The following is a 27,380-nucleotide window of genomic DNA, read 5'->3' on the forward strand; positions in this document are numbered from 1 at the left end:
GCACTCCGGTTTCCTTCCACTCTAAGACCCCTTGCGCTCTTTCATCTGGGCCATCGAAGTGATTTGTATAAGTTGCATAACTTTTTTTCGCAATCGATGTAAAATAAAGTTCATATTTTTACATTGTGCTGACATAAAATATAAAAGCAATTTAGAGATACATGTATTATGAAATAAGTAAAACCGAAAGAAACAAGGAAATCAATAAATCAAATCAAATAGCGCTTTTTATATGTAAAAAGAAAGAAACTTTATAAACTCCTCCTCAATTAAAAATATTTATGTTAACTGTTTCCAATGGCATTGACTCCATTAACCATTTTTTATACAAATGTAATAAACATTTGAGTGCATAATGATAGTACAGCGAGAAAATTGATTCTGTTGATGGGAATTAATGCAAACATCACTCTCTGCTATCGAAACACAGAGGAATATGAATAGATTTTTTGTTGGACAAATGGGCACATTTTTATTTATAGTTACATTACTTTAACCTTAAAGAATACTTTTTTTTTAATTTTGTAGAGATTATTGATAGTGAGACACTATTATTGTTATAAAATGTGATTAATAACTGAAGCAATATTAAAACTATTTTAAAGATATAAAAAATGCTTACCAAGGTAATAATAAATACTCTTGATAATAATATTTTATTAGCAATTAAAATGGGATGTCCTCGGCGACATCTGAGGAAAATTTTTATATATTAAGCATTTTGAGATGATCCCTGAAAACAGTCGAAGTTGGTCTAATAGAATCGTCGTACGTGTTATGCTATCATTATACACTGATAATGATAATACTAGAAGCATGGTTACAATTGAGTCCATGTCAGTGCAAACTGTAAATATTGTACTTTTAATATAATAATATAGTGTGGAAATGACACGTGAGGTGTCCCTTGACTTGCTTCTGTTACGACGACATGAAAACAGGTCTCATGTGAGGGTGATGTACTAAACCCATTAAAGGCCTTTTGCTCAGGCACTATTCCATCTCTCAACAATACTATGAGGCAATAGTGCTTTCTCAACCAGGCCATAATAGATACCCTGTAATTATAGCATGCTGCATACGCAATACTGAGCCTCATGGGCTCTCAGTTTTAGAGGTGTGACGATTTGTTTTACTGTAATAAGCAAAAAGTTGAATACTGTGAAAAGGTCCATAGCAAATTTACTTTAGGCTAATTAGCCTTTTAAGACTAGCTAAAATATTAAACACTAGAATGAAGATAACTTTCGTTTAATGACAGCAATTTTATATACACAAATATTGCAAGTACTGTACAGTATGTATTTGTTAAAATTTTGGCCATTATCTGAACAATATTTACGATGTTGGGTATTAAAGAGTCCACAAAGTAATCTATTAACCCAACAGTAGATTTCACAGTAAGTTTCCAATTGTGTCTATTATAAAGGCTTGTGCTCCTTCATTTTCTGGTCTCGTCCTTTTTCTGTTTCTTTTTCGGAGGCTCACTATCGTCCTCACTAACTGGTGGCACGCTGAATCCAGGAATCTGAGAAGACAACCAGGAACTGAATATCAAATCATATCTAACATACATGTAGTATAATCACTGAATAGTTTACATCCACTTCACATTATTAACCCAGTAATCACCAATGTTTCATTTTTGTTTCATTTTTGTATGTCTTTGGTTATAAACAAAGTGCCTGATCTGATTTTATCATAAAACTAATGTCCATACACCATCAAAAAGTGACCACAAATGGCTATTTCACACATTTAACATCAAAATGATATTTCAACTAGTTCACGAATTAACGAATAATTAGCAAGCAGTAATCATGATGATGAATGCTAAGGGCAACATCTGGCCATGATTATGTCTGTTCTGGTGTTACCCAGAGCCTAACTCGATTAATTCCAGAACATAACGTCCATTCACTCGATGTATCTCTCTTCTACTTCTGGAAGCTCTTCGGTCTATAGGCTGGAAGATCTTCTGAGAAGACTAGCACAGATCGAATTGAGCTCTGGGTTCCATATTTGGGTACATATTGTTTTCATTTACATTGATGTGTATGTAGCTGTTTGAATGTGAACAGGAACAAGATTATGTAAATAAAATATTTGATCATGAAATCTATATGTTCTTGTATTCCATCAAAGGTGTAAATAGTGGATTTAGAGTTAATACTGTTGCTGATAGGACATGGAAAACAACACAATAATAGGACTCACCTCTGGCTTGACCAGTTTGAGGGAGAGCTTTAAGTGCTGGACATTGGACTGGTCAATGCTGAGCTCTATGATGACCTGGTCAAACACATGGAATGTCACATTTCCACAAGTCTGTGTGCTAGCCTGGAAGGAGAAAAAACAAGATGGATTTCATGTAAAAATTCAGTATTAATTTTTTTGACTTTGTTGATTGACATTCGTGATTTCAATTCGCCCACAAAAATAAGTGAATAAGCGTTTTAACAATACATGTAAAATATTTTCACTAATTATGTTATAATGCAAACTATATCTACCTCTTCGTTGTATGTAAATCGAGGGTTCGACTTGGATTTCCCATCACTTAAATACAAGGTGCCTTCTAAGCCGTATTTTGGTATGAGCACTTGTAAGGCATTCTGTCTCACAAACAGGACATAGCCCTCTTCATTTGTGATGCGATTCTTGAAAAATATCTGCGAAAAAAATACAAATAAAAGAACGAGTTTCATTTAAGTTATCAATAATGTTTACTACTTTTCTGTAATTTATTGCAATAAATTTTATCAAAAATTATATTTTCAAAAACCAGATTCAACAATAAATTGACTACCACCTCAGTCCTGGTTACCCTCTTCAGTCCTAGTTATAGTCAGATACTTGGGAGTAATATTTAGTAATCTATTAGGAGATTAAGTTACATGACCAATTATGTGGATTACTATAAACACCGAGTTAAAGTGAACAGTCGGGCAAGGATGGCTAAAGTCGGAAAAAATGGCGTGAATGTATCCAGTATAATTTCTTATGAAATGGAAAAATAAAATCTCTCGTCAAAATCTGTCTGCTTACGAAGAAATTAATTTAAAGTATGGAAATTCTAAAACGTCCTCCCGGCTCACTATGTCCGTGGTTACATTTCCACGCAGCCTCGCTTGCAATGCTTTCAAATTTTCTTTACTTTAATGGTCAGAACTGGGAAACTAAGCAGAACTTGGCCGTCATATTAATATGTGAGAACTTTTGGAAGGCCAATGAACGCATTTAGACTGGTTTTCTTTGCCCGACTATTCACTTTAACAATTTCTCCTCAAGCTGAAGTTGCATTTGTCGGTACCATGAGACCCAAAAGATATGTGATGTCATGAACATTATAACCATTACTTTTTGTCATCATTTACACCATGTAAGACCTATAGTATACAGCAATATTCAGCTTAGTCAGACCATATCTAAATTCCGACCAATCAGAAGTCTCTGGTACATTTCAATGGTAACCATTATTTATATATGACATGTATAAAACAAAACATCACTAGAACAATCAATCCACAGATTAATAAGCTCTTATTGATCATTTTTACAAAAAACCTGTGTATAGTGACCTGGTTACCATGACATCCAAGGTTTTAAAAAGATAGAGAGTTGTTCTGACAAGATCTGCAGATGATAGACAGACATACAGTGTGATTCTAGTATGGCCCCTTAACTTTGTTGCAAGTTGTATACTTACTGGTACTTTTGACAGAATTTTAAAATCTCTAATTTATACAAGCTTACATGTGTATGGAGGTTGACTGAGGCTCGCCCAGCATACTGTGCCATCTTGTGTCTGTAGTTCAAATTATTGCACACCACCTGTAATAATATCTTCTTATCAGTTTTACATTTGGTATTTAATATTTTTTAACCTTCTATCGATAATTTTACACCAAATCTTTAGTAGCAAAGAATGTACTTCTGAGTTCATGAGTTTATGATTTTTATTACACATATATTTTTTTTTCTCAACATATTTCATATACAGCTATATATAGGAACTAAAAAAATTTCCAAATCTAGAAATTCAAAATTACAAGACCACTGCCAACTTGCCTGCGTTTTGTGTTTGTCTGTAAGACTGGGGTAACTTGCGTCTGCTCCTATACACACTGCGAGGAGTCTGTGTACAATGATGTCGGAGAATCTGCACATAGAGATGGTAGATTAGTGTAATCAACAACATATAATACTACAATGCCCATACAATCCCAGGAAACAGGCACTAGAAAAATATTTTCAATGGGTTTCAATTTAAAATTGCAAATTTTTTGACCTAGGAAATTAACTGGCTATATGATATATGTTCAGTATGATATGGACAGACCATAAGCTTTTGTGACATAACGATGTGGTCAAAAACACATGCACTTTGTCATGTTTATATAGTGGCAGATATGGAAAGTTATACACTGTATATAATTAACTTTTTTGCATGGTTTACTGAAAAACACATTTCAATGAGAGATTAGTATCCAAACCTTCTGATAGGTGAGGTGAAGTGGGTATAAATGCCGGCCGCTAGACCATAATGGAAATATTCTGACTCTGGAATCATGCCACTACAGAAGTAGACAGCCTGCATCATACAACGTGTGGTCATAATCCGCAGCATCGTGTTAAAGTAGGGGTCTGATGGTACGACAGCTGCCTTCAGACTGTCCGCCAGCGCCTTCCCTTTAGATACATCAATTGTAAAACCCTGGAATACACAATTGTCACACATTCTTGATTTCAAATTGATGGGACCATCAGAATACAATGTATGTAGTGAAAAGTTTAGTCACCACTAACTAGAATATAGATATATTTACAATGTGTCACATGAGTTTAAGATAAGATTTTCAATGTATTGTAAAATGTGAAATGTTTGTGGGTATACTAATCATCTTGCAAAACGTTCATGGTTAGCAGAACAAGGATTTTTTGACATTTAAAACATAATTAATTGATTTTATAATTATCGTAGGCGAATAGAAACTGAGAAAACAATGACAGATACTACAATGACAGATACTACCCAACAAATACTCCATCGTATCCAGTACTCAATAAATAAAACTTTGTTGTGATTAACATTAAACAAGATGTTGCAAAGTGATGAGGTTGAATGTTGCTCAGACAGACATCATAGTAATAATTCAATGATTTTTCTTAATACTCGTTTATTTCACGAAATACTTAACATTCCTGTCCAAACCTACTTTAGACGATGCCGCTTTGATGACGGGATCAAAGTTGGATGGAGGAGGAGCAGGATGCCGTCTCAGACACGCACAGTCTGGAAACTCTTCCAACGTTTTCTTGGCCGACGCCACATTGGCCAGCAACATAAACTCTTCTACCATAGAATTAGTTTCCCTGTAAGAACAAGCAACGAGGTTTCCGTATGAAAAGCATCCGTGTGATTTTCATAGCATCACGTCACAAGTATTTCTGCTAAATTGCACATGAATTCTTTATAGAAGAAATATGTATACATGTATAGAGGTTCTGAGAAAATCTTGGCTCACACATTAAATTTGCATGTAATACATTATATAATCAAATTTAAATTATATATTTATACATGATATAGCAGAAAAAACATTATAAAAAACTTGCTGGGAAACTTTCATTGAAATAAATTAGTTATGGGTACATTCAAAAATACATTATTTCAGAACTAAGGCTTTGTACAGCTAAAACTGTACAACAACACTTAGTATACACATATGTGAGTATACATTAAGGGCTCTCGATTCCATGGCATTGTGATCAGAGGTAATGTGTACTTACATTGTGGTAAGACTGAATGTGTACTTACATTGTGGTAAGACTGAATGTGTACTTACATTGTGGTAAGTCTGAACGTGTACTTACATTGTGGTAAGACTGAATGTGTACTGACATTGTGGTAAGACTGAATGTGTACTTACATTGTGGTAAGTCTGAATGTGTACTTACATTGTGGTAAGTCTGAACGTGTACTTATATTGTGGTAAGTCTGAACGTGTACTTACATTGTGGTAAGACTCAACGTGTACTTACATTGTGGTAAGACTCAACGTGTACTTACATTGTGGTAAGTCTGAATGTGTACTTACATTGTGATTAGAGTGAATGTGTACTTATATTGTGGTAAGACTGAACGTGTACTTACATTGTGGTCAGAGTGAATTTGTTCTTACATTGTGGTCAGAGTGAACGTGTACTTACATTGTGGTCAGAGTGAACGTGTACTTACATTGTGATTAGAGTGAACGTGTACTTACATTGTGGTCAGAGTGAACATGTACTTACATTGTGGTCAGAGTGAACGTGTACTTACATTGTGATCAGAGTGAACGTGTACTTACATTGTGGTAAGTCTGAACATGTACTTACATTGTGGTCAGAGTGAACATGTACTTACATTGTGGTCAGAGTGAACATGTACTTACATTGTGGTCAGAGTGAACATGTACTTACATTGTGATCAGAGTGAACGTGTACTTACATTGTGGTAAGTCTGAACATGTACTTACATTGTGGTCAGAGTGAACATGTACTTACATTGTGGTAAGTCTGAACATGTACTTACATTGTGGTCAGAGTGAACATGTACTTACATTGTGGTCAGAGTGAACGTGTACTTACATTGTGGTCAGAGTGAACGTGTACTTACATTGTGGTAAGTCTGAACATGTACTTACATTGTGGTCAGAGTGAACATGTACTTACATTGTGGTAAGTCTGAACATGTACTTACATTGTGGTCAGAGTGAACATGTACTTACATTGTGGTCAGAGTGAACGTGTACTTACATTGTGGTAAGACTGAATGTGTACTTACATTGTGGTAAGACTGAATGTGTACTTACATTGTGATTAGAGTGAACGTGTACTTACATTGTGGTAAGTCTGAACATGTACTTACATTGTGGTCAGAGTGAACGTGTACTTACATTGTGGTAAGACTCAACGTGTACTTACATTGTGGTAAGACTGAACGTGTACTTACATTGTGGTAAGTCTGAATGTGTACTTACATTGTGGTAAGACTCAACGTGTACTTACATTGTGGTAAGTCTGAACGTGTACTTACATTGTGGTAAGTCTGAACATGTACTTACATTGTGGTCAGAGTGAACGTGTACTTACATTGTGGTAAGACTCAACGTGTACTTACATTGTGGTAAAGAACTGAACTAATTGTGGTGTGAACTTACATTGTGGTAAGTCTGAACGTGTACTTACATTGTGGTAAGACTCAACGTGTACTTACATTGTGGTAAGACTCAACGTGTACTTACATTGTGGTAAGTCTGAATGTGTACTTACATTGTGATTAGAGTGAATGTGTACTTATATTGTGGTAAGACTGAACGTGTACTTACATTGTGGTCAGAGTGAATTTGTTCTTACATTGTGGTCAGAGTGAACGTGTACTTACATTGTGGTCAGAGTGAACGTGTACTTACATTGTGGTAAGTCTGAACATGTACTTACATTGTGGTCAGAGTGAACATGTACTTACATTGTGGTCAGAGTGAACGTGTACTTTTTTTTTTTTTTTTTTTTTTTTTTTTTAACATAAAAGTTTATTCATAATAGGCATGTTATCATGATACATTTAGTGTCCTCTCACAGGAGGAGATCCATTCACCATTCCCACTTTCATACATAGCTAGGCCTAGAACCTACAGATTTATGTCGTGATACCTTATATTAAGGGAGGTAACTCTTAATACCACCCGGAAGTCAGTAATTCCACGCGAAACACATGTACGGTATCCACATGTTGGCGTCTACACGTGGTCCACTAAGCTAGCTATAGTCTACACTTGGGTGGTAAAGATAAACAGTTGTCTACTATTTCAGGTAAGTGAACTGCTTAATTTATATTATTATAAAAAAGACCATTTTTCCAAATACATTTTTGTATTGTTATTACCATTTCTAGCACAGGGTCCTGGGAGTCTAGTAAACTTACACTCTAGCCCTGGCTGCTCTATACATGTAAATAAATCTTTCATACTCCAGCAGTCTAAGATACAAAGTTACAAACTACCGGTAAATTGTTATTTAAATAATTTCTAGGTCAATATCCAAAGTTCCTGTACAGTTTATACCAATTAATGTAAACAAAAGTACTTCACAGTGATTTTTACACATTGTCATACATGCAACTAAATGTAGTTCATATGAAATAATACAAAATTATATTCAGTTTAAAATTAAATGTAATTGACACTATAATTATTTTGATTTGCTATTATTTCTTTTCAGCATCAGTTGGATTTATTCTAAAAAGTGCCTGTTGAAGCTATGCAGATGCTGTTTGTGTTATTTCAAGTGATCCATTGCCATTGGGATTTATTTTCTAAAGAAGTTAGTGTTGTTGATACTACAGACGAAGATCGGTGTATATCAAGTGGATATTCAAAATTGCAGCTGAACAATTAAATTATTACTTTGTATCACAATGTATTCTAATTATAATAGACCAAGTTGACTGAAATTCTTAGAATAAAATGTCAAGTCTGCTATAAACATACTATATATGTCAAGACTTTTTTGCCTTTTGTCACTGACATAGTAAGATTTATATATTGTGTATCCTGCAAGTGCAAGCAAAAAATTAAATTGTTTACACATCTTATTTTCTGGATAATAACCCAAAAAAACTATATATTTAAGAGAGAGCGTACATTTATAAATATTCCTATTTTATAAAGATTCATTGTCAGTTTATTCCAAAACATTTCCACATGTGTGCATTCTATGAAAAAAATGTGTGTTGTCGTCCACCTTATTACAATATGGACACAATTCCGAATTTTCTATTCTCCACCTTTTCAGATTTTTTCTAGTTGGAATTATATTATGAATCAATTTCCATTTGAAAATTTTTAATGAATTGTCATGTAAATTTTTTAAATTAAATTTCAAAATTTCACAGAACTCATTGATATCACATCGAAAATGATATCTCCATTTTTCTAATAGGTTTGGTTTTTCTATTTTATGATTAAGTAAGGTTTTATATAAGAATTTGTTTGTATGTCCATTCAATACATGAATTTCATCTTTATTTTTACTTGGCTCTGTTCTTACTTGTGTTTTCATTTTTTCTATCCATGTTTTCGGTATTGATTTTTTTTAATTTGATAAGTTCTGCAATCCAGTTTGCTTTGCAAACTAGTTTTTCATAGATGCTAGCGTCATTAATTTTTCCAGTTTCATCAAATAAATCTTTTATTTGTATTATATTACTGTTGATCCAATTTTTAAAAATAATAGATTTACCCTCGTAAGTAATGCTGGAGTTACCCCATATTATCTCATTATGCACGTATGTTGGTAAAGCATTTCGCTCTTGTGATCTAAATTTAATCCAAGACTGTAGTATTTTTTTATAAAAAGCTGGGATCTCTTCAATATTATGTATCTTTTTAAGTGATTTGATATTCATTCTGAATATTAGTGAATTGTTACCAAATTTATTATAATAGAGTTTAGGTATTATTGTCCAGTTCGAAAAAGTATTTTTTGTGTCAAATAGTCTTTTCACCCATGTAATCCTAAGCATTTCTATATGCGTTTCAATATCTCTTATGTTCAAACCCCCATTATCTATTTCATTTATCAGTACATTTCGCTTAATTTTGTCTGGTTTATCATCCCATAAATATCCAAATATTATTTTTTTCCAGTGTCTTTATTTGATCACTATTTATATGTTGAACTGTTGCCAGGAAAGTTATTTTAGGTATGATTAATGCATTTATTATAGTAGCTTTTCCAATTAGTGTCAGTTTTCTTTTTTTCCAGTTTTTTATGAGATAATTGATAGCATTTATATTTTTTTCCCAGTTCATTTGCTCTACTTCTTTTTTTTTAACACCAAAAATCACACCTAGAGACTTAATGTTTTCTCTTGTCATCTTTATACCATAAACCTCTTTTTTGTTCTTGTTTTTACCTAGCCAAAGACCTTGTGATTTTTCTTTATTAAGCTCAAGCCCAGAATGTATACCAAAGTTCTCTATTTCTTTTATTGCTTCTTTTATATCACTTGATTTTACAAATAATGTTGTATCATCTGCTAATTGGGAAATTTTTATTATTTTTCTTTTAATTTTAACCCCTTTGATGTTTTGGTTTTCTCTTATATTTATTGCCATAATTTCAACTGCAATCACAAAGATCAAACAGCTTAATGGACAACCTTGTCTTATTCCGCGTGAGATTTTATATGTATCAGATACATAATTATTGTTGGAAATACACCCGTATATATCATAGTACAGTGTCTGTACCCAAGAGATAAAAGATTTTCCAAAACCAAATTTGTCTAAAGCTTCTAGCATGAATACCCATTCAATAGTATCAAAGGCCTTTTTAAAATCTAAAAATAAAATTGCGCTATCTGTTCCAAATTTTTCAGCATAGTCTATCACATCTTGTATTTGTCGTATATTAAACCCAACGTGTACTTACATTGTGGTCAGAGTGAACATGTACTTACATTGTGGTAAGTCTGAACATGTACTTACATTGTGGTCAGAGTGAACATGTACTTACATTGTGGTAAGTCTGAACATGTACTTACATTGTGGTCAGAGTGAACATGTACTTACATTGTGGTCAGAGTGAACGTGTACTTACATTGTGGTCATAGTGAACGTGTACTTACATTGTGGTAAGTCTGAACATGTACTTACATTGTGGTCAGAGTGAACATGTACTTACATTGTGGTAAGTCTGAACATGTACTTACATTGTGGTCAGAGTGAACATGTACTTACATTGTGGTCAGAGTGAACGTGTACTTACATTGTGGTCAGAGTGAACGTGTACTTACATTGTGGTAAGTCTGAACATGTACTTACATTGTGGTCAGAGTGAACATGTGTGGTCAGAGTGAACATGTACTTACATTGTGGTAAGTCTGAACATGTACTTACATTGTGGTCAGAGTGAACATGTACTTACATTGTGGTCAGAGTGAACGTGTACTTACATTGTGGTAAGACTGAATGTGTACTTACATTGTGATTAGAGTGAACGTGTACTTACATTGTGGTCAGAGTGAACGTGTACTTACATTGTGGTAAGACTGAATGTGTACTTACATTGTGATTAGAGTGAACGTGTACTTACATTGTGGTCAGAGTGAACGTGTACTTACATTGTGGTCAGAGTGAATGTGTACTGACATTGTGATCGGAGTGAATGTGTACTTATATTGTGGTAAGACTGAACGTGTACTTATATTGTGGTCATAGTGAACGTGTACTGACATTGTGGTCAGAGTGAACGTGTACTAACATTGTGGTAAGACTGAATGTGTACTTACATAATCTGTTTAGCCTGGACATCAATAGGTTCATGTGTCTCACTGTCGATATGGAAACGGATTTCAGGTGAAGCTAGGGTCAGAGCTCTGCAAAAGACAAAAGAAAAGAAAATATGTTCCTCAAATCCAAATCTTTTAGAGAATTAGGACAAATTTTCATATACCAACGTGCCCATGTGTCATTTCTCCACAGACTGATATATATCTTGATTAGTTTATTCAAATTATTCATTTACGCTGAACCACTGTCAATTCTCTGCTGTTTCTTTGTCTTGGCTGAACAGATTTTTTCCTAAAATAATAGCCACTTATTTACCCTGCATCAATTCTCCGCTGTTTTAATATCTTGGCGAGTCTGTTGAGATGGCGTAGACTTCTTGTGAGGTTATCATTTTGTGCAGTATCATCTATTTTCATCTGAGCTTCTGCATATGTGAAAGCTGCCTGTGTGAACCAGAAAGAGAACAAACATTTTCCAGAACTATAAACCAGGTATAAGCTAGATAAATTGGCCGCCAGCTCAGCAAAACTTTTACTCAGTCTTGTCCAAATAGAATTCCTCCTTTGGTCAATCAAACTTACATTTATTTAAAGTCTGTATTTGTACATAGTAGTTATACCCCTGTTACATATAATTTGATACACTTGAACAAATTTTGGCACACTTAATGATAGTGTAACAGGTGATAATATAGAAACAGAACTGAGTTCTGAAATTTTGGACCCCTACTTCCAGAACAGCCAAATTCATCAGTGATAGGGTCCTTATAGGGGATTCTCACCTTAGATTTTATAACACTCTTGGTGAAACTTGTAGACACTACTTCAGCATCATGTGTCATTTCCCACAGTATGGAAAATGCAAACCTGGAACGATAAATAAACCTTTCCTTAAATAACTTCCTTCATTCTAGTCAATTATCAGTAAAGATTATCTCAGCTCTCAGATTTAGGATACCTATTTAAAACAACCTTTTTGGCATGACACCTAATGCTAAACTATATGATGTAATGCCAAAACTACTTGATTTTTATCTTTTTATTATTTCATGTCTTAATATTATGAAAACATTATACAGATCCAAATAGCCTTTATTTATTGTTTGTTTGTTCGAGTTTTATGGCCTATCTAAGGGTCCAACTGGAAGTCATGCCTTTGTTTAAAAAGCAATAAAAATAAATTTTCACTAGAGAGACATTATCGATGAATGAGAATACAGCTGTCGTTGCAAATTCATGGAGTTGAAATACAATGATAAAGAAGTAAAATATAAAAAATTATCCAAATTATTCAAATAACCATTATCCTCACTATTATTATAATCTATAATAATAATTTTTAATAATAGATTACTCTACCTTTCAACATTGGACCTCAGTGAACACAGATTTGAACTAAGAAGTTCTGGAACCATGTCTATTCTCTGTTCAAAAAGACATAAGAGGACAATTGTCATAATGTAAGTAATAGCAATGATTTTTTGGTTCTGGTTGAAATTAACAATAAAACAAGAGGTGCAGAGGGCCAGTATCGCTCACCTGGTTTGTTATGCCAAAAATACTGAATACAGGTTCAGTATTTATTTCCTCCTGTCCCTGGGGTCAGAGCAAAGATATATACAAACACTGACTGCCTCCCCCCGCACCTCAAGGATGTTTCTGGTCAAATTTGGTTACAACCCCAGGGGTTTCAATATCAGGCAGTACTCTGTACTTTTTGCAGGTTAAACCTGACTGTGGTACCACTTGATTTAGGCTAAATTACATTAGATAGCATAGAGATAGTATAGAAAAGTACACCCTGGAGTTGCAATTGTACCGTCTTTCCTGAAAGATAATGAAAACCATGCAGAACTCAATGACTAATAGTGATTTAAAGTTTTATCATTTTTTACCCCTTTGGCACTGCTCCTCCTGCCTCATTGGGATCAGAGCCACGATTTATGCAAACTCTGTTCCTCTTTCTCCAAAGATATTTCTGACCAAATTTGGTTACAATCCATGCATAACTCTGAATAGTAGCAATTTAAAGGAAATGTTGACCGAAGGACGGACAGAAGGACAGACAGATAAACAGACAATGGATGCCAGGTGATTAAACATGGAAGGTAGTCTTATTGATGTATACGTACCCTGTCTGTCAGGTAAACAGTAGTGCCCCGCTCAGCAGCCTCCTTATCAATGGCTGTTCCTGGCCTGATGAAGTGAGACACGTCGGCAATATGGACACCAACCTAGCAACAGAATGTAATCATTAAGTATATACAAGTAAAAGTTACTTTATAAATTTGGTATAAACACGAAGTTCATAAATTATACAACCCAGAAAAGCTCCAAAGATATAAAATATTTTGTTGAAAATGAAAATTGAGCACAAATAAACTAGAACTGATCATTACAGTATTTTAACCTGTTTAGTGTACCGCCATTTACTGAGTAACCTAAGTTATCTGACAGTGATAAGGCAACATGAATACATATGTAGTTTTTACTGCATATAAAGTTATTTCGTTTTGTTGTATACAGCAGGAGATTACTTTAAACCAACTTATTTTTGTGCCAACTTCATCTAAGATTTTCATGCCTTATACTTTTTCGTGGCCATTTAATTATGATTCAGAGTTATAAGGTTCTATTATACAAATGCCCGATACTTTTTTTTGAGTTGTCCCCACGTTTTTGTGATATGATATTTTTTTTTTTTTTTTTTTAGAAAAAATGGTTGTTTTTTTTTACACAAAATTAATTGCTAATGCTTTGTAAAAGGCTCTTTGGTCAGTAATAACTATTTTTTTTTAAATTTCCTTACTTTTCAAAATAGCATGTTCTTTTATTGCTTGTATGTTCAGAGGGTACCCTTAGGCAATTGTACCATCTATTTTTTTAAAAATACATTTTTCGTAGGTGGTACACTTTACCTTAATCGTACTTGCCTGTGAAATACACAAAGTTCAAATGCACACAAATATTAGTTGGTTTACAGTAAATCTGACTCAGTGTAATAAAATCATCCTAAATCAGTCCATTTTTATGTCCCAAATATACATCAAATAATGGATTTATGAAACACAATTTAAATTGCTATTTTCTTTGATTGAGAAAAATAATGCAAATCATATTCATTACATTAATTAAGAAAACATAACTAGCAATACAGGGTTTCAAGAACCCAAAAAGAGTGGGTAAAGTATGATTTATGGTTGGTAAATCCCACCCTCCGGCAATTATGACGTCCGAATATCACATTACAATCACCAGAAGGATTAATCAGAGGTAAATTGTAATTCATCCACATCGTTTTGGGATCTCCAAACATATGTATTGTAGTATATATCAAATACTTAAATTAGTTGAAGGTATAAAAATTGATTCAACAATCTTTCTTTTCCATAAAAGCATTATTCATACAAAATCTGTCACCAAGTATATCTATCGTTCTGATAGAAACTGACCTCAAGGTTACCGTTTTCTAGTTCACGACAGTGGAGGGCATCGTCAATATCAGTACATCCAGGAGGATCAACGCTGCAAATATCAATATGGCGCAGGTCTCGGCGACGCTTGTAATCCTGTAAGACAATTTAATCATTTTTTTACAGAATGAAAATTGAGCTTGTCTCAATAATGTGAAACTGCTTACGTAATTTTTTATAATATATCAAAGTCTTCAATTTCACACACTACTACAATGTTACTTAGCAAGATATACTTTACAAATTTGTGAACAAAAAACCATGTACTTTCTTTAACAATTTAAAAGTGAGGTGATAACTTGGCATGCTACAAATTTAATGTCATTACTACATCTAAAGACAGTTTAAAGTTATACCCCGGGCAAAAATCATAAAAAATCCACTTTCTTGGCCTCTGAGTTTTAAGAAAGGTTCATAGTGACCCAATATATACTGCAATTTCAGGCATTGGATTTACCGCATTATCTTTTTTCATTATCTCTTGCTAGGTTTAACCACCATGGGAGTGACTGATACAAAGCTTTAGAGTAGAAGAGTTAACAAGCACTTCATTGCTAACATAAGTCTCCCTTTATTCCAAAGGCCAATGCTGTCTTTGCATATTACAGACCATTGTGATGTCATTTTTTGTGAGCGAATTTCACATCATTTTCAATACCTGTCCACAAGGGCAGATAACTCTGTAATATGCAAGAATAGAGAATTAAGTCAGAGCAGAACTAGTCCCACATTAACGGTTCTTCAAAGTTATAGATACAACAGTCAAATAAATTCTCAATCTGCAATGTACAGAATAAAAAAAAATCAAGTACATCTATGTATTAAAATATGTACAATATTATAAAATATGTACTGTAGTTGGGAGATATTTACTTCGTCTGTGATGATCCATGGGAGTTTTGGGAGACATGCCAGCACCGCTTCAGAAAAGTTGGAGTGTGGGACATCATGTTCTAACAACAAGACCTCGTTTTCTGTCTCCTTGTCACCAATCGTACCCAGCTTTCTAACAAAATGTCCCTGGAAAAGATTCAAGAGGCCAGTGCATTACTCATCTATAGTATAGTATAGGCTTATCATAATTATGTAAGACCCAGTGGTAAGTTTATTCAGTTCTGATGTTTAAAAGAAACATTTGATCCTTGATAACAGAAAAAATGAACACAGATGAGACATTCATATACAGGTAAGCCATTAATAATTACAGGTAAGCCATTAATAATTTTCATATCAAATAGATTAAATGAAGAAATCCTGCATTTTGCTATCACATAAGTGTAACTGAGGTTTGGCCATATCCTTCCCTTTAAAAGAGAGGAAATTTCAATCTACGAGACAATCAAGCAAACTCACTATTAAAATGGGTTCTGACATTACATGCATTTTCATTTATGTGTTATATAATATTTATAACAAGGAAATAACACATGACAGGACAGACAAGCCACATGATAAAACTAATTTCTCTCATACCTACACGTGTAACACTGGATGGTCCAGGGCAGTACACCCATGTCTCCCGAAGCTGTATTGCATGGCTATACATGAAAGAAAGCCTCATGACGTCACAGCGTCAACAAATCTACTATTTTCTAGGCAAAATTTTTATTTTTTACAATTTCTTTTTTAAATTAAGCTGGATTTACTTTAAAAGATTCAAACAATGGGATCTGCGTTGAAAACATCACACTTTTTTTATGTATAGAGATTTAACTTGCAGTCACGTTTTTTTCGAATTTATTTCAAAATGGCGGAAATTAATAGAAATAAAATTGCAAGAAAACGTCGTGGTATGAGAGAAAAATTCTCTATCATACGTTGATATAAAGGATAGAGATATTCCACCTTTGGGAACACAAAATGTTGTAAAACCCTCGGCAATCATGGGGTTTAACAACATTTTGTGACCCTCGGGTAGAATATTCCTATCCTTCATATCCTCGTATAAAAGAGTCTTATAACACATGCACATACTGGTATTTATACTTCAAGAATTTCTTGAAAAGTTACCACTGTACACCAGAAATTTTCAGATTAAACCATACACATCAGAACAGAACATACTTGTGGATAGCGTGACTTGCGTGGCCAGCTGTCAATAGCAACGACGATTCTCTGTGTGATCAGATCCGATGCCTGCCGTGTCTCAATGCGTATTTTAGGAATCCTTTTCTCTGCTGGTACAACAATATGACGAGTACCCTAGTAAATGAAGAAACAGGAATCTTAAGTTTGACTTTAAAACTAACCCAACACTCGCAATTATGTACCATGGACCTTTCCTCAATGTTATATTAATTAAATAGAAGTCGGGATGATATAAATATCTCAATTACCTAATTTGAATGGAATGACTAGTAACAAGGCAGTTAAACATTGACAAAGTGTCCTCCTATTCTTATTCCAACACAGACCATGTTACCATTGTTGGGAGTGGGGGAGGCAGGGTTACAAATGGGTGTAGGTCTCACTAAAAATGATAAAATACATTAACCCTGTCTTAGCAACCACCTCTGTATAACAACTAACTGCTTAAAAGACCACTTTTCTTGGGGTCCTGAATGGTCAATTTCAACGCAATCTGATACAGGTATAAATACCACTTGGCTACAAAATCCATGTTTTCTGTATCCCTTGGATGGTCTTACAGGTTTGACTTCAGTTGTTAATTGTAACTTATTTCATTTTAATCATTTAAACTTTCCTAAATTACCAGGTAAGTCAACTGTAAATGCTAAGTGTCAGGTACATATAAATAAGACCTATCATTTGTACTCTGCCATCTATATAACAAACATAACTTATTATACAAGGCTTTATAAGTCAATGAGGTACCTCTTTTACTGATGACGGCCGCAGAATTCCACAGTACTGTCGCCAATTTCTCTTGATGATGCCGATGACTCTTGCTGTCGGCTGACGTAGCTCTTTAGGAACCTTTACTCTTTTGATGGCCTTATCCTGTAAAGGTTCATTGTTATATGGGTAATTATGATAAATTATCAGAGATGCCACAGAAATTCCAGCACCTATGTACTATAATTAAACATTGGTTGTCATATTTTTGACATACATTGGTGTGTAACATACATTGGGTGTTCTAGCATAGCCAATGATGATAGATATGCTAGATAACTGAACTGATCATAAGTGGTTAATACAATCTTTGTATAAATACAGATTTACCTGTTCTTGTTGTTAAGTATCAGTTGTGATGTAATCATTTTCATAGTAAAAATGTGACATCACCCTCAAAGAAGTATGATGCAACATTCAATATCTATCCAAAAGGGCGGATAATTTGGCTATAAAATTTGATCAAGAAGGTTGCATATAACTTTAATAGAACAATCTACACAGGATAACTAAAGATTCTGATTTCCTTGATAATTTGTTCAGACTTACAATGGATTGATTGGAAGCACACAACATAATAATCGGTTTAAATCTGTGAATATCTATTTGATTTTAATTAGTAAAACCATAATGGTATATTCCATACCTCTGATTCCATGCTGTCCTCAACAACTTTTTCAGCAGACTCCTCAAGAACCATTGAAGACGGACAACTCCACTCCTCTTCTGGTAACATCTCTATGGCAACAACATCACTGTGAACCGCTCTGTTCAGGTTCATGTGGCCTTGTATGAACACCTGTAATACATGGCAGTTGGTCTGAACAACACATAAACTTCATCAAATCCAAGACACAAGACAGTAAGATAGCAAGTTCATTATTCCTTTCATAATATCTTTTTCTATATCAGTAAATCAATTCCGGTGGAGGATCGATGTCCTGATGATTGATGCTTGGATTGATCTTTATATTTTGTTTTATCACCCTGTATTTTTTACTCTTGGCATTTATATACAGCATTCCACAACTGACATCCTTGAAACTCCAGGGGTTCCAATCACTTACGATCTCTACACCCCTGGACTATCTCAGAGTAAAATTGGAGGCAACAGAATGGGTAAGTTAGTAGTCTGATTTACATCAAAAGAGCCATATAATGGTACACTGTGGTTGGCTGTGTGGCTTTGAAGTTGGGCGTCGCTCTCTCTGTAGTCTTCAAAGGAAATCTTTGCAGGCCTGTGATGGATTCAGATTTTTTCCGCTGAGCTGCATCCAATTTTACTATGAGATAGTCCAGGGGTGTAGAGATTGTAAGTGATCGGAACCCCTGGAGTATCGAGGATGCTCTACTGATAAACAATGCAACCATTAATTTGACATTAGCTCTACCTGTCATATAACTTCATTTGATATGATTTTCTACCAAGAACTACCAAATACTTATCATAAAATGTGGTCAGAATGACCAAAAACATATAATGAATATAGTTGATCCAAAACATCCATTTGCATACTCCCATACCCTCTTCACTTAAGGTGGCCTTGCCACTACTTATGATAAATTCATACAGTTTATACTTCAGTTAATGATTTTACCATTTTGTCCATATCATGGACACTGACGTTAGCCTCCAGGTAGTTCTCTCGACTGGCCATGAAACTTCCCTGAAAGTAACGCCCTGATTTGATTCCACGTTGTATCTCAGACAATGGCAAGTGTTCAGGGAACAGGAGTCGGTCCTGGGAATGCTGCAAATGACAAGACCATTAATTTTAACTATCATTCAGATAGTTCTCTTTGAATGGATATGTACCTGGGTAGTAAGAATGCAAAAAAGGTGGGAGGGCATCGGTAAGTTAAGAATCCAGGACAGAAAAATTATTGAAAGTAAGAAGGTTATTCAAATAACTTTGATTTGATATCATAGATATCCCTTTATCATATACCTGACTTCTTTCTCTGTCATACATACTTTCTTTGTGATACAAAATTTTAAGGGTATTACATGTTTATCCTACTTACCACTTTCATGTGTGTTCGAGACAAGAGATCTACGAGGTGTCCACAGTTCTCTAAACTCTCAATATATTCATGGACTGAAAAATCACCAATGGAATATGTCATGACTATGCAATTTAACAATTATACAAGACATTCTAGAGGGATCTTGGTGCCCACCAAAGAATGATCTATGTCTGATAATGGAAAGAGTGATCTTTGCTCTGGTTTTTAAACTTTTTCAAACATACTACATATAAGATTTAAGACAAGTAGATCACTTCAGTACTTTCTGAGAAATACTGGGTAGTGGTAACAAACTTCAATTTTCAAAATACAAGATAGCAGCCTGTCGGCCATCTTCTTCACTGATCGTTCCCAAAATGTAATATGCAAAACTAAGGCCCTAGGAGAACCTGGATATGAAATTTGAGACAGTTTCTTCAGTACTTTCTGAGAAATAGTGGTAACAAACTTCAACTATCAAAATCCAAGATGGCAGCCTGTTGGCCATTTTATTGACCAATCGGTTCCAAAATACAATATACACAACAAGGACCATAGAGGAACCTACATATGAATTTTGAGAACAATCCCTTTAGAACTTTCTGAGAACAAAATCCAAGATGGCTGCTTGTCTTCTTGATCAATTGGTCCCAAATTGCAATATGCACAACTAGGGCCCTAGGGGAACCTACATATGAATTTTGAAAATGATCCATTCATTACTTTCGTTACTTAGCGATAACAAGTTTTAAGTATCAAAATCTAAGATGGCTGCTTAGTGGCCATCTTGTTGACTGAACGGTTCCAAATTGCAATATGCACAACAAGGGCCCTAGGGGAACCTACAGATAAAATTTGAGAATGATCCCTTGGGTACTTTTTGAGAAATAGCGGTAACAAACTTTAACTTTCAAAATCCAAGACGGCTGCCTGGCAGCTATCATGTTGACCAATTGGTCTTTAAATGCAATATGCACATCTAGGGTCCAAGGGGAACCTACATATGAATTTGAGAATGATCACTTCAGTACTTTCTGAGAAATAGCGATAACAAGAATTATTAAATGACAAACAGAATGACAGACCACCGACATGGACGAAAAGTGATTTGAATTTATGCAATTAATTTGTTTTCATAGCTTACTGTGTTTTTCACTCTGTGACTACCAAGGTATGTAGTCAGCTAGCCAAAGGCATTTTTTGTAGCAATAAGCTGCTAATTACCATAAACTTTATTCATTTTTTAGCGACTCTGAAACAGATTATATGACTTATGCTAATCACTTTAAATGGCCCAGACAGGAAGTCTTAGAGTGGGAGGAAATCTCAGTACTGGGAGAAAACCAGCAACTCTTATGAATCACTTTTGATGGCTCACATTTGTGTGCAAGGATCCCTTTAAGCCTTAAGAATGAAGAAACCTGAGTGCCAGGAGAAACCCAACAGAGATCAGGTAGGTGACCTTGACCTTTTCAAAGTAATGCCGAGAATTGAACCCTGACTGGCTAGTTGAAAGGTGAATGGCTTGACATTACAGCCATGGATCATAAAACCCCCATACGATCAGTTCTGCTTGAACAACATAGCGATGTTAGGCATGTTGTACAAGTTTATATGCTTAATATTTTGAGCACTCTACCATGATTTACCAAGGAAGAAATAATGTCAAAGTAATATGTACTAGATATTTTATAAAGCTGCAAATTAAATTGAGATAAACTTTTCTGGTCTTTCTGTTAAAAATTTATTATTAATAAATCTAAAGTTCCTTAAATGTATTTATCAGTAATACACCTGTCTAATTTACCTGTAAATGCCTTGAGACCTTGTGCTAGTGCCTTTCGTCTGTTGTCCGCATCATTTGTCAGTAGGATTACGTCGATAACAGAGTCTGTCTGTCCGTCTGCCCGTAAGTGGTCCTGGTACCAGTTTGTAGCCTCTCTAATAGCGCGGTCATTTCTGTCATTAGCAGATTCACCTTTTTGTCTCTCAACATATGTGTGCCTGAAAAATAAAATTAGAGCTTTTACTAAATATTCTCATATAATTCTAACCTATTTTAACATACTCCAATATGTTCAAACATTGAGAGACTTCCATCAGTAGTGCACTCTTTGTACAGTAGTTAGTTTTTTTTTTATAGCAAATGTTTTCTTCTATTTGTATGTATCCATCAACACTTGTTTCAAATATCACAAATTCTTTTCATATTTTTCTCATCAGAAAACAGAAAAGGTGCACCTAAATTAAAAGAAAAAAAACCATCCTTACCAGATATAATGATAAGGTGTACTACCAAGCCTATATATGTATTTTTTTATGGTTGGATCAGGTTAAATACATTTGTACTTTTTATCATTGCCATACATTTAACATTTATTCATGCGTCATTACTTAACCAGAATCAGATTCAGTTATAATGCACAGTTTTATCTTACTTGTTGAATTCATTACAGAAGGTGAAGAAATGTTTGCTTGGATTTGCCAGCATGCTCTTAAGTCTCTTGTAGCCTGGTGAGCTTCTGTGTCTTACCTGGAGAGATTTAAAAAAAAAGAAAGAAAAATGACAGACATACGCACATATCAATATAAGGCAACCTACAATGTATGGGATATTATTTGAAGGAATCTCACAATATGTTTTTGAAAGGTTGGGGTCACTAAGTCACGGTGAAATCTATTAACCTATTGAAGACACTGACTTCCAGTATCGCGTGCCCAGTTGGAATCTGTGCATATTGGATGTACACAGACTCCACATCCAACAAGAAAAATGATAGTGCAAGTACGCTCGCACTAAAAATATCAAATTATAAATCATTACCAGCTTGCAACTTAACACATACATTTTATTTGAAAATCTTCTTTAAAAGGGCGTGAATTCTTACCTCATCTAAAACTGTTTGTAAAATAACTACATTCTGTATCACACTATCCTCCAATACATCCATCTGTCAAAGTAAAACAAGAGTCAATTGTGAAAATGCATATGATAACTTCCCAGCTAGCAGAGTTACGTTGGTCCGACATCATTTTCAGTCGCCTAGGTCGCAGTCGGATTTCATTCATTTTGTCGACGTTGGACAAACGTCGACGTTTTTCTCTTGAAGATAAGGTAAATGCATGACGTTTTGCCAACGTTGGTTCAACCACTTTAAATTGTTAACGTCAGTTTCAAATGATTAACCACTAGTAACGTTGTTGAGACAGTGGAGCAACATTTGAAGCATAACTGTTAAAACACATTTTTTTCTAGTGGTTATTCTGAATTTCAGGTGGTCCTTCCAACATGTAATAAAAACTAGAATAATGTCAGTATGACATGAAAAGCCGCTGCAACAACAAATTTTGATTTGATTGCTAATTCATAAAATAAGACCCCTCCCCACCTATTTTTCCATATAGGAGGATGGATTTGAGCAATGGGGTAATTAACAAGAGATCCCAGAGGGATCTTGGCGCCCACCAAAGAATGATCTATGTCTGACAATGGAAAGATGGATCTTTTCTCTACTTTTTAAACTTTTTTTTAAACATATACTACACATAAAATTTGAGACAGATCGCTTCAGTACTTTCTGAGAAATAGCAGTAACAAACTTCAACTATCAAAATCCAAAATGGTTCCTTGGCGGTCATCTTGTTGATGATCAGTCCCAAATTGCAATATGCACATCTAGGGCCCTAGGGGAACGTAAATATGAAATTTGAGAATGATCCATTCAATATTTTCTAAGAATTAGCGATAACAAACTTTAAATATCAAAATCCAAGATGGCTGCCTGGCGGCCATCTTCTTGACCGGTTGGTTCCAAAACGCAATATGTACAACTAGGTCCCTAGGGGAACCTACACATGAAATTTGAAGCAGATCCCTTCAATACTTTCTGAGAAATAGCGATAACAAACTTTAGATATCAAAATCCAAGATGGCTGCCTGGTGGCCATCTTGTTCTCCGATCGGTCCGAAAATGCAATATGCACAACAAGGGCCCTAGGGGAACCTACATATCAAATTTGAGACAGATCCCTTTAGCACTTTCTGAGAAATAGCGATAACAAACTTTAACTATCAATATCCATGACGGCTGCCTGGCGGCCATCTGGTTGACCGATCGTTCCCAAAATGCACTATGCATTTACTAAGATTTAGGGGAACCTACATATGAAATTTGAGAGAGATCCCTTCAGTACTTTCTGAGAAATAGCGATAACTAACTTTAACTATCAAAATCCAAGATGGCTGTCTGGCGGCCATCTTGTTGACTGATCGGTCCAAAAATGCAATATGCACAACTAGGGCCCTAGGGGAACCTTCAAATAAATTTTGAGACAGATCCCTTCAGTACTAACTTTCTATGAAATAGTGATAACAAGAATTGTTAACGGAAGGACGGACGACGGACCACGGACAAAAAGCGATTCTGATGATGGTGGGCTAAAAATGTCACCGAAATGATTGTGTGCCGGGACTGTTTTCTGTTTGTTTTATCCCAAAGAAAAATCACATGGTAAACAACTGTTCGTGTTTGTTATTTCTGTCATTTAGTTCAAGTTAATTCACAGGTGATTTAGTTTAATTATTAAGAATTAGGAATCGTGGACAAAGCTCATATTTAACTGAAGGTTATTTTCAACCAAATACGCCGATATATGTTTCCATGTACACTGTTTTCACTTCAAACCAGCATGGTCAAATGTTTTAGTGTTCGTACAGCTTGTGATTTTTTACATGAATCGGCAAAGATATTTGTCATTAATGCACATCGTTTCTGCTGCAGCCGTGGATTCTAATTCAATACAATCATTACCTAAAACATCTACTTAAGGCATTTACAGTTTCAAATATGTTGATTTGTGAATGCAACGTACCTGTAGTTCACGATCAGTTGGCCATGGAGAAACCATGCTTTACTTTTCGGCCTTCATGTTTTGTTTACGTAGTCAGTATTGTATGATTAGCTGCAAAGTTTTGTATTTTACTCTGAATACAAAAATGCTTGCTACAATGAAGATCAAGGTCATTCATTTGAACAAACTTGATAGCCCTTCATCCAAGCATGTTACGGGCCCAATATCAGGTCTCTAGGCCTCTTAGTTATTCACAAGAAGTTGTTTAAAGGATTTTTAGCCTATTTGACCCCTGTGACCTTGAATGAAGGTCAAGGTCATTTATTTAAACAAACTTGGTAGCCCTTCATCCCAGCATGCTACAGGCCGAATATCAGTACCCTGGGCCTTCTGGGTCTTGAGAAGAAGTCATTTAAAGATTTTAGCCTTTTTGACTCCTGTGACCTTGAATGAAGGTCAAGGTCATTCATTTGAACAAACTTGGTAGCCCTTTGTCCCAGCATGATACAGGCCAAATATCAGTACCCTGGGCCTTCGGTTATTGAGAAGAAGTCATTTGAATGAAAAGTTTACACACGGCGCACGACGACGGACGGTGCATGATGACAATAGGTCAGATGACCTAAAAACGGAACGTGAATTCAAGCGGGCAGAATGCAAGTAAAAGTAAAGGCAAATCAAGCGTTTTGGGGACTTTGCAATTCGTTTTTTCTATTTACCGGCCGGATCGCTTTCATCATGAAGTTTTGTCTGGGTCATGAAAATTTACGTTAGGAGACGTAAATATTTGTTTTAGATGGATTTTACGGCTGATTTTGTCAAAAAACTTGTTGATTTATGAAAAAGAGGTAGGTATTTTACATTGATAATGATTTAAATATGATTTAAACGTTTTTTATTGTCACAATCCAAACTTTGAAAATGTTACCCTCAGCATCGGGTAAATGGCATATCGGAGGTTAGAGGTTTGACACAACGTAATGTTCCAAAAGTGTCTTGTCGTGCTAATCACAGGGACTTGTAACGTAGGTTGTGAGAAAGTCTGCTGTGTATACATGTGTACTATATACTATATAAAAGGACAAGGGAACCAACGACTCGCTTGGAAGAGGTACACCTGCCTCTACAAAAGTCGCCCGTATTCCGTCAAACATGGATAAATATGTACATATTTAATACCAATATATTCTTAAATAAATTTTCGACATGGAAAACACAACTTCAAACACGAAATAATATATTAACATACCTTTATTTCACTATGAACGTGGAAAATGCAGTCAGATATCACCGATGTCGTTTTGCATGTCCACTGAAATCTAGGTTAAACACGTTTGTGTGGATATTGTGTACCCCATACCCAGACCCGGACTGGAAACACCATATACCTGGTGTCTGTACACTAAAAGCTACAATATCAATGTGGTAACGGTCAAGTACAACATTAGTGTCTCCATTTAAGTTAGATTCTTTAATTAATGATATATGCATCTCAAATAAAGGTTCTTCTAAGAACCTAAACCGTGAAACTTAATTTGTACAGAGTCCGAGTACAGAATTTCAGTGTAGTATCGGGTAAGGGCGAGTACACCAAAAAGATACCCATCATCAATTACAATATGGCGGATTATACGAACAAGAGTCGAGTGCTGGATAAAAAAAAGTGTGATTCCTCGCTTAGCTGTTGGATTGGATTAATGAAAGAGTTATCAGAGATAGCCTATTTGTACTCGACAAAAATATCCCCAGAAAGTGAAATGAATGCATACAAAATTTGTTACAAGGGAATATGAGTGCTTTTAACCTAGATTTTACTGGACAGGCAAAACGACATCGGTGATATCTGACTGCATTTTCCACGTTCATAGTGAAATAAAGGTATATTAATACATTATTTCGTGTTTGAAGTTGTGTTTTCCATGTCGAAAATTTATTTAAGAATATATTGGTATTAAATATGTACATATTTATCCATGTTTGACGGAATACGGGCGACTTTTGTAGAGGCAGGTGTACCTCTTCCAAGTGAGTCGTTGGTTCCCTTGTCCTTTTATATAGTATATAGTACACATGTATGCACAGCAGACTTTCTCACAACCTACGTTACAAGTCCCTGTGGTGCTAATTACCTCTAACATTGTTGGAGTAGGTTAAAACATATTATTGAATACTTAAAATTTCATTATGTTGGGCAAAAATTGTGACATCAGAATCTTCAACTACTCATATCTATAATTATTTTAATATCATATCCTTCATCCTTTAAATTACTTTGACTTACAATATTATGTTACTGTCAAAATAATTATAATACTGTCAGCTTATTTAGTAATTATTTCAGTATACATTATTGCGTGCAGAACTCATAAAACTTACATGTTTGTTAATAAACTTGTTTAGATGTAATGTAAGAAGGGTGAGAAGATGGCTTACCTGGTCGAAAACGACATTTGTATCTGGTATGATGTAGTGAGGCGTCAAGCAAAGGCGGCTCTTATTTTCAGGTTCCGAGCTAAGCGGCTGCCCGAAGTCAAACGGATCGCATATCTGACAAGACTCTGACCCACAACTGATGTCATCACGAAGATAGTGCTCCCTTACTATCTTAAGTATTTTACCTCTTTTAGTTTTCTTTACAAAAGTTTTCGAGGTCAACATTTTTGTATGTTATTCTATCACTTCCAGACACACACACACACGTGCCAATATTTACCGGAAGTTCTCATGTCAAACTAATTGCCTACACGGCTTCAATAAGGACAAAAAGCGTCTGGCTCTAACAACTGAGTGCAAACAAGCTATTTGACTAGCAAAAATGCGCAAGCGAAATGTCTGTCATCAGCAACGCACAGATG

At 35.0% G+C, this 27,380-nt stretch overlaps 1 protein-coding gene across 1 annotated transcript; it reads right to left on the reverse strand.

Moving 5' to 3' along the window:
* Nucleotides 1-1,235: 1,235 nt before the first annotated feature.
* On the reverse strand, nucleotides 1,236-27,260 carry LOC138315350 (exosome complex exonuclease RRP44-like). The gene is made up of 23 exons (XM_069256306.1): nucleotides 26,959-27,260; nucleotides 22,563-22,625; nucleotides 22,113-22,207; nucleotides 21,482-21,678; nucleotides 19,693-19,766; nucleotides 19,266-19,418; nucleotides 18,314-18,466; nucleotides 17,647-17,772; nucleotides 16,876-17,013; nucleotides 15,685-15,831; nucleotides 14,791-14,907; nucleotides 13,471-13,572; nucleotides 12,698-12,762; nucleotides 12,121-12,205; nucleotides 11,655-11,782; nucleotides 11,339-11,425; nucleotides 5,220-5,376; nucleotides 4,497-4,717; nucleotides 4,072-4,162; nucleotides 3,757-3,834; nucleotides 2,514-2,672; nucleotides 2,218-2,340; nucleotides 1,236-1,528 (listed from the first exon to the last, which is right to left on the reverse strand). Exons 1-23 carry the CDS (start codon nucleotides 27,181-27,183, stop codon nucleotides 1,442-1,444), a joined length of 2,871 nt encoding a protein of 956 aa, XP_069112407.1. The 5' UTR covers nucleotides 27,184-27,260; the 3' UTR covers nucleotides 1,236-1,441.
* Nucleotides 27,261-27,380: the final 120 nt, after the last annotated feature.

The sequence above is a fragment of the Argopecten irradians genome, chromosome 2 (assembly GCF_041381155.1).
Source record: "Argopecten irradians isolate NY chromosome 2, Ai_NY, whole genome shotgun sequence".
Lineage (NCBI taxonomy): Eukaryota > Metazoa > Mollusca > Bivalvia > Pectinida > Pectinidae > Argopecten > Argopecten irradians.

Excerpts from the sequence above, each read along its gene's own strand:
- LOC138315350 (XM_069256306.1), bottom strand. The coding sequence starts at position 27,183 with ATGTTGACCTCGAAAACTTTTGTAAAGAAAACTAAAAGAGGTAAAATA. Across the intron at positions 15,832-16,875 it reads GCAAGTCACGCTATCCACAA|GGACATTTTGTTAGAAAGCT; the intron begins GTATGTTCTGTT and ends AATCTTTTCCAG. Across the intron at positions 1,529-2,217 it reads TCAAACTGGTCAAGCCAGAG|ATTCCTGGATTCAGCGTGCC; the intron begins GTGAGTCCTATT and ends TTGTCTTCTCAG.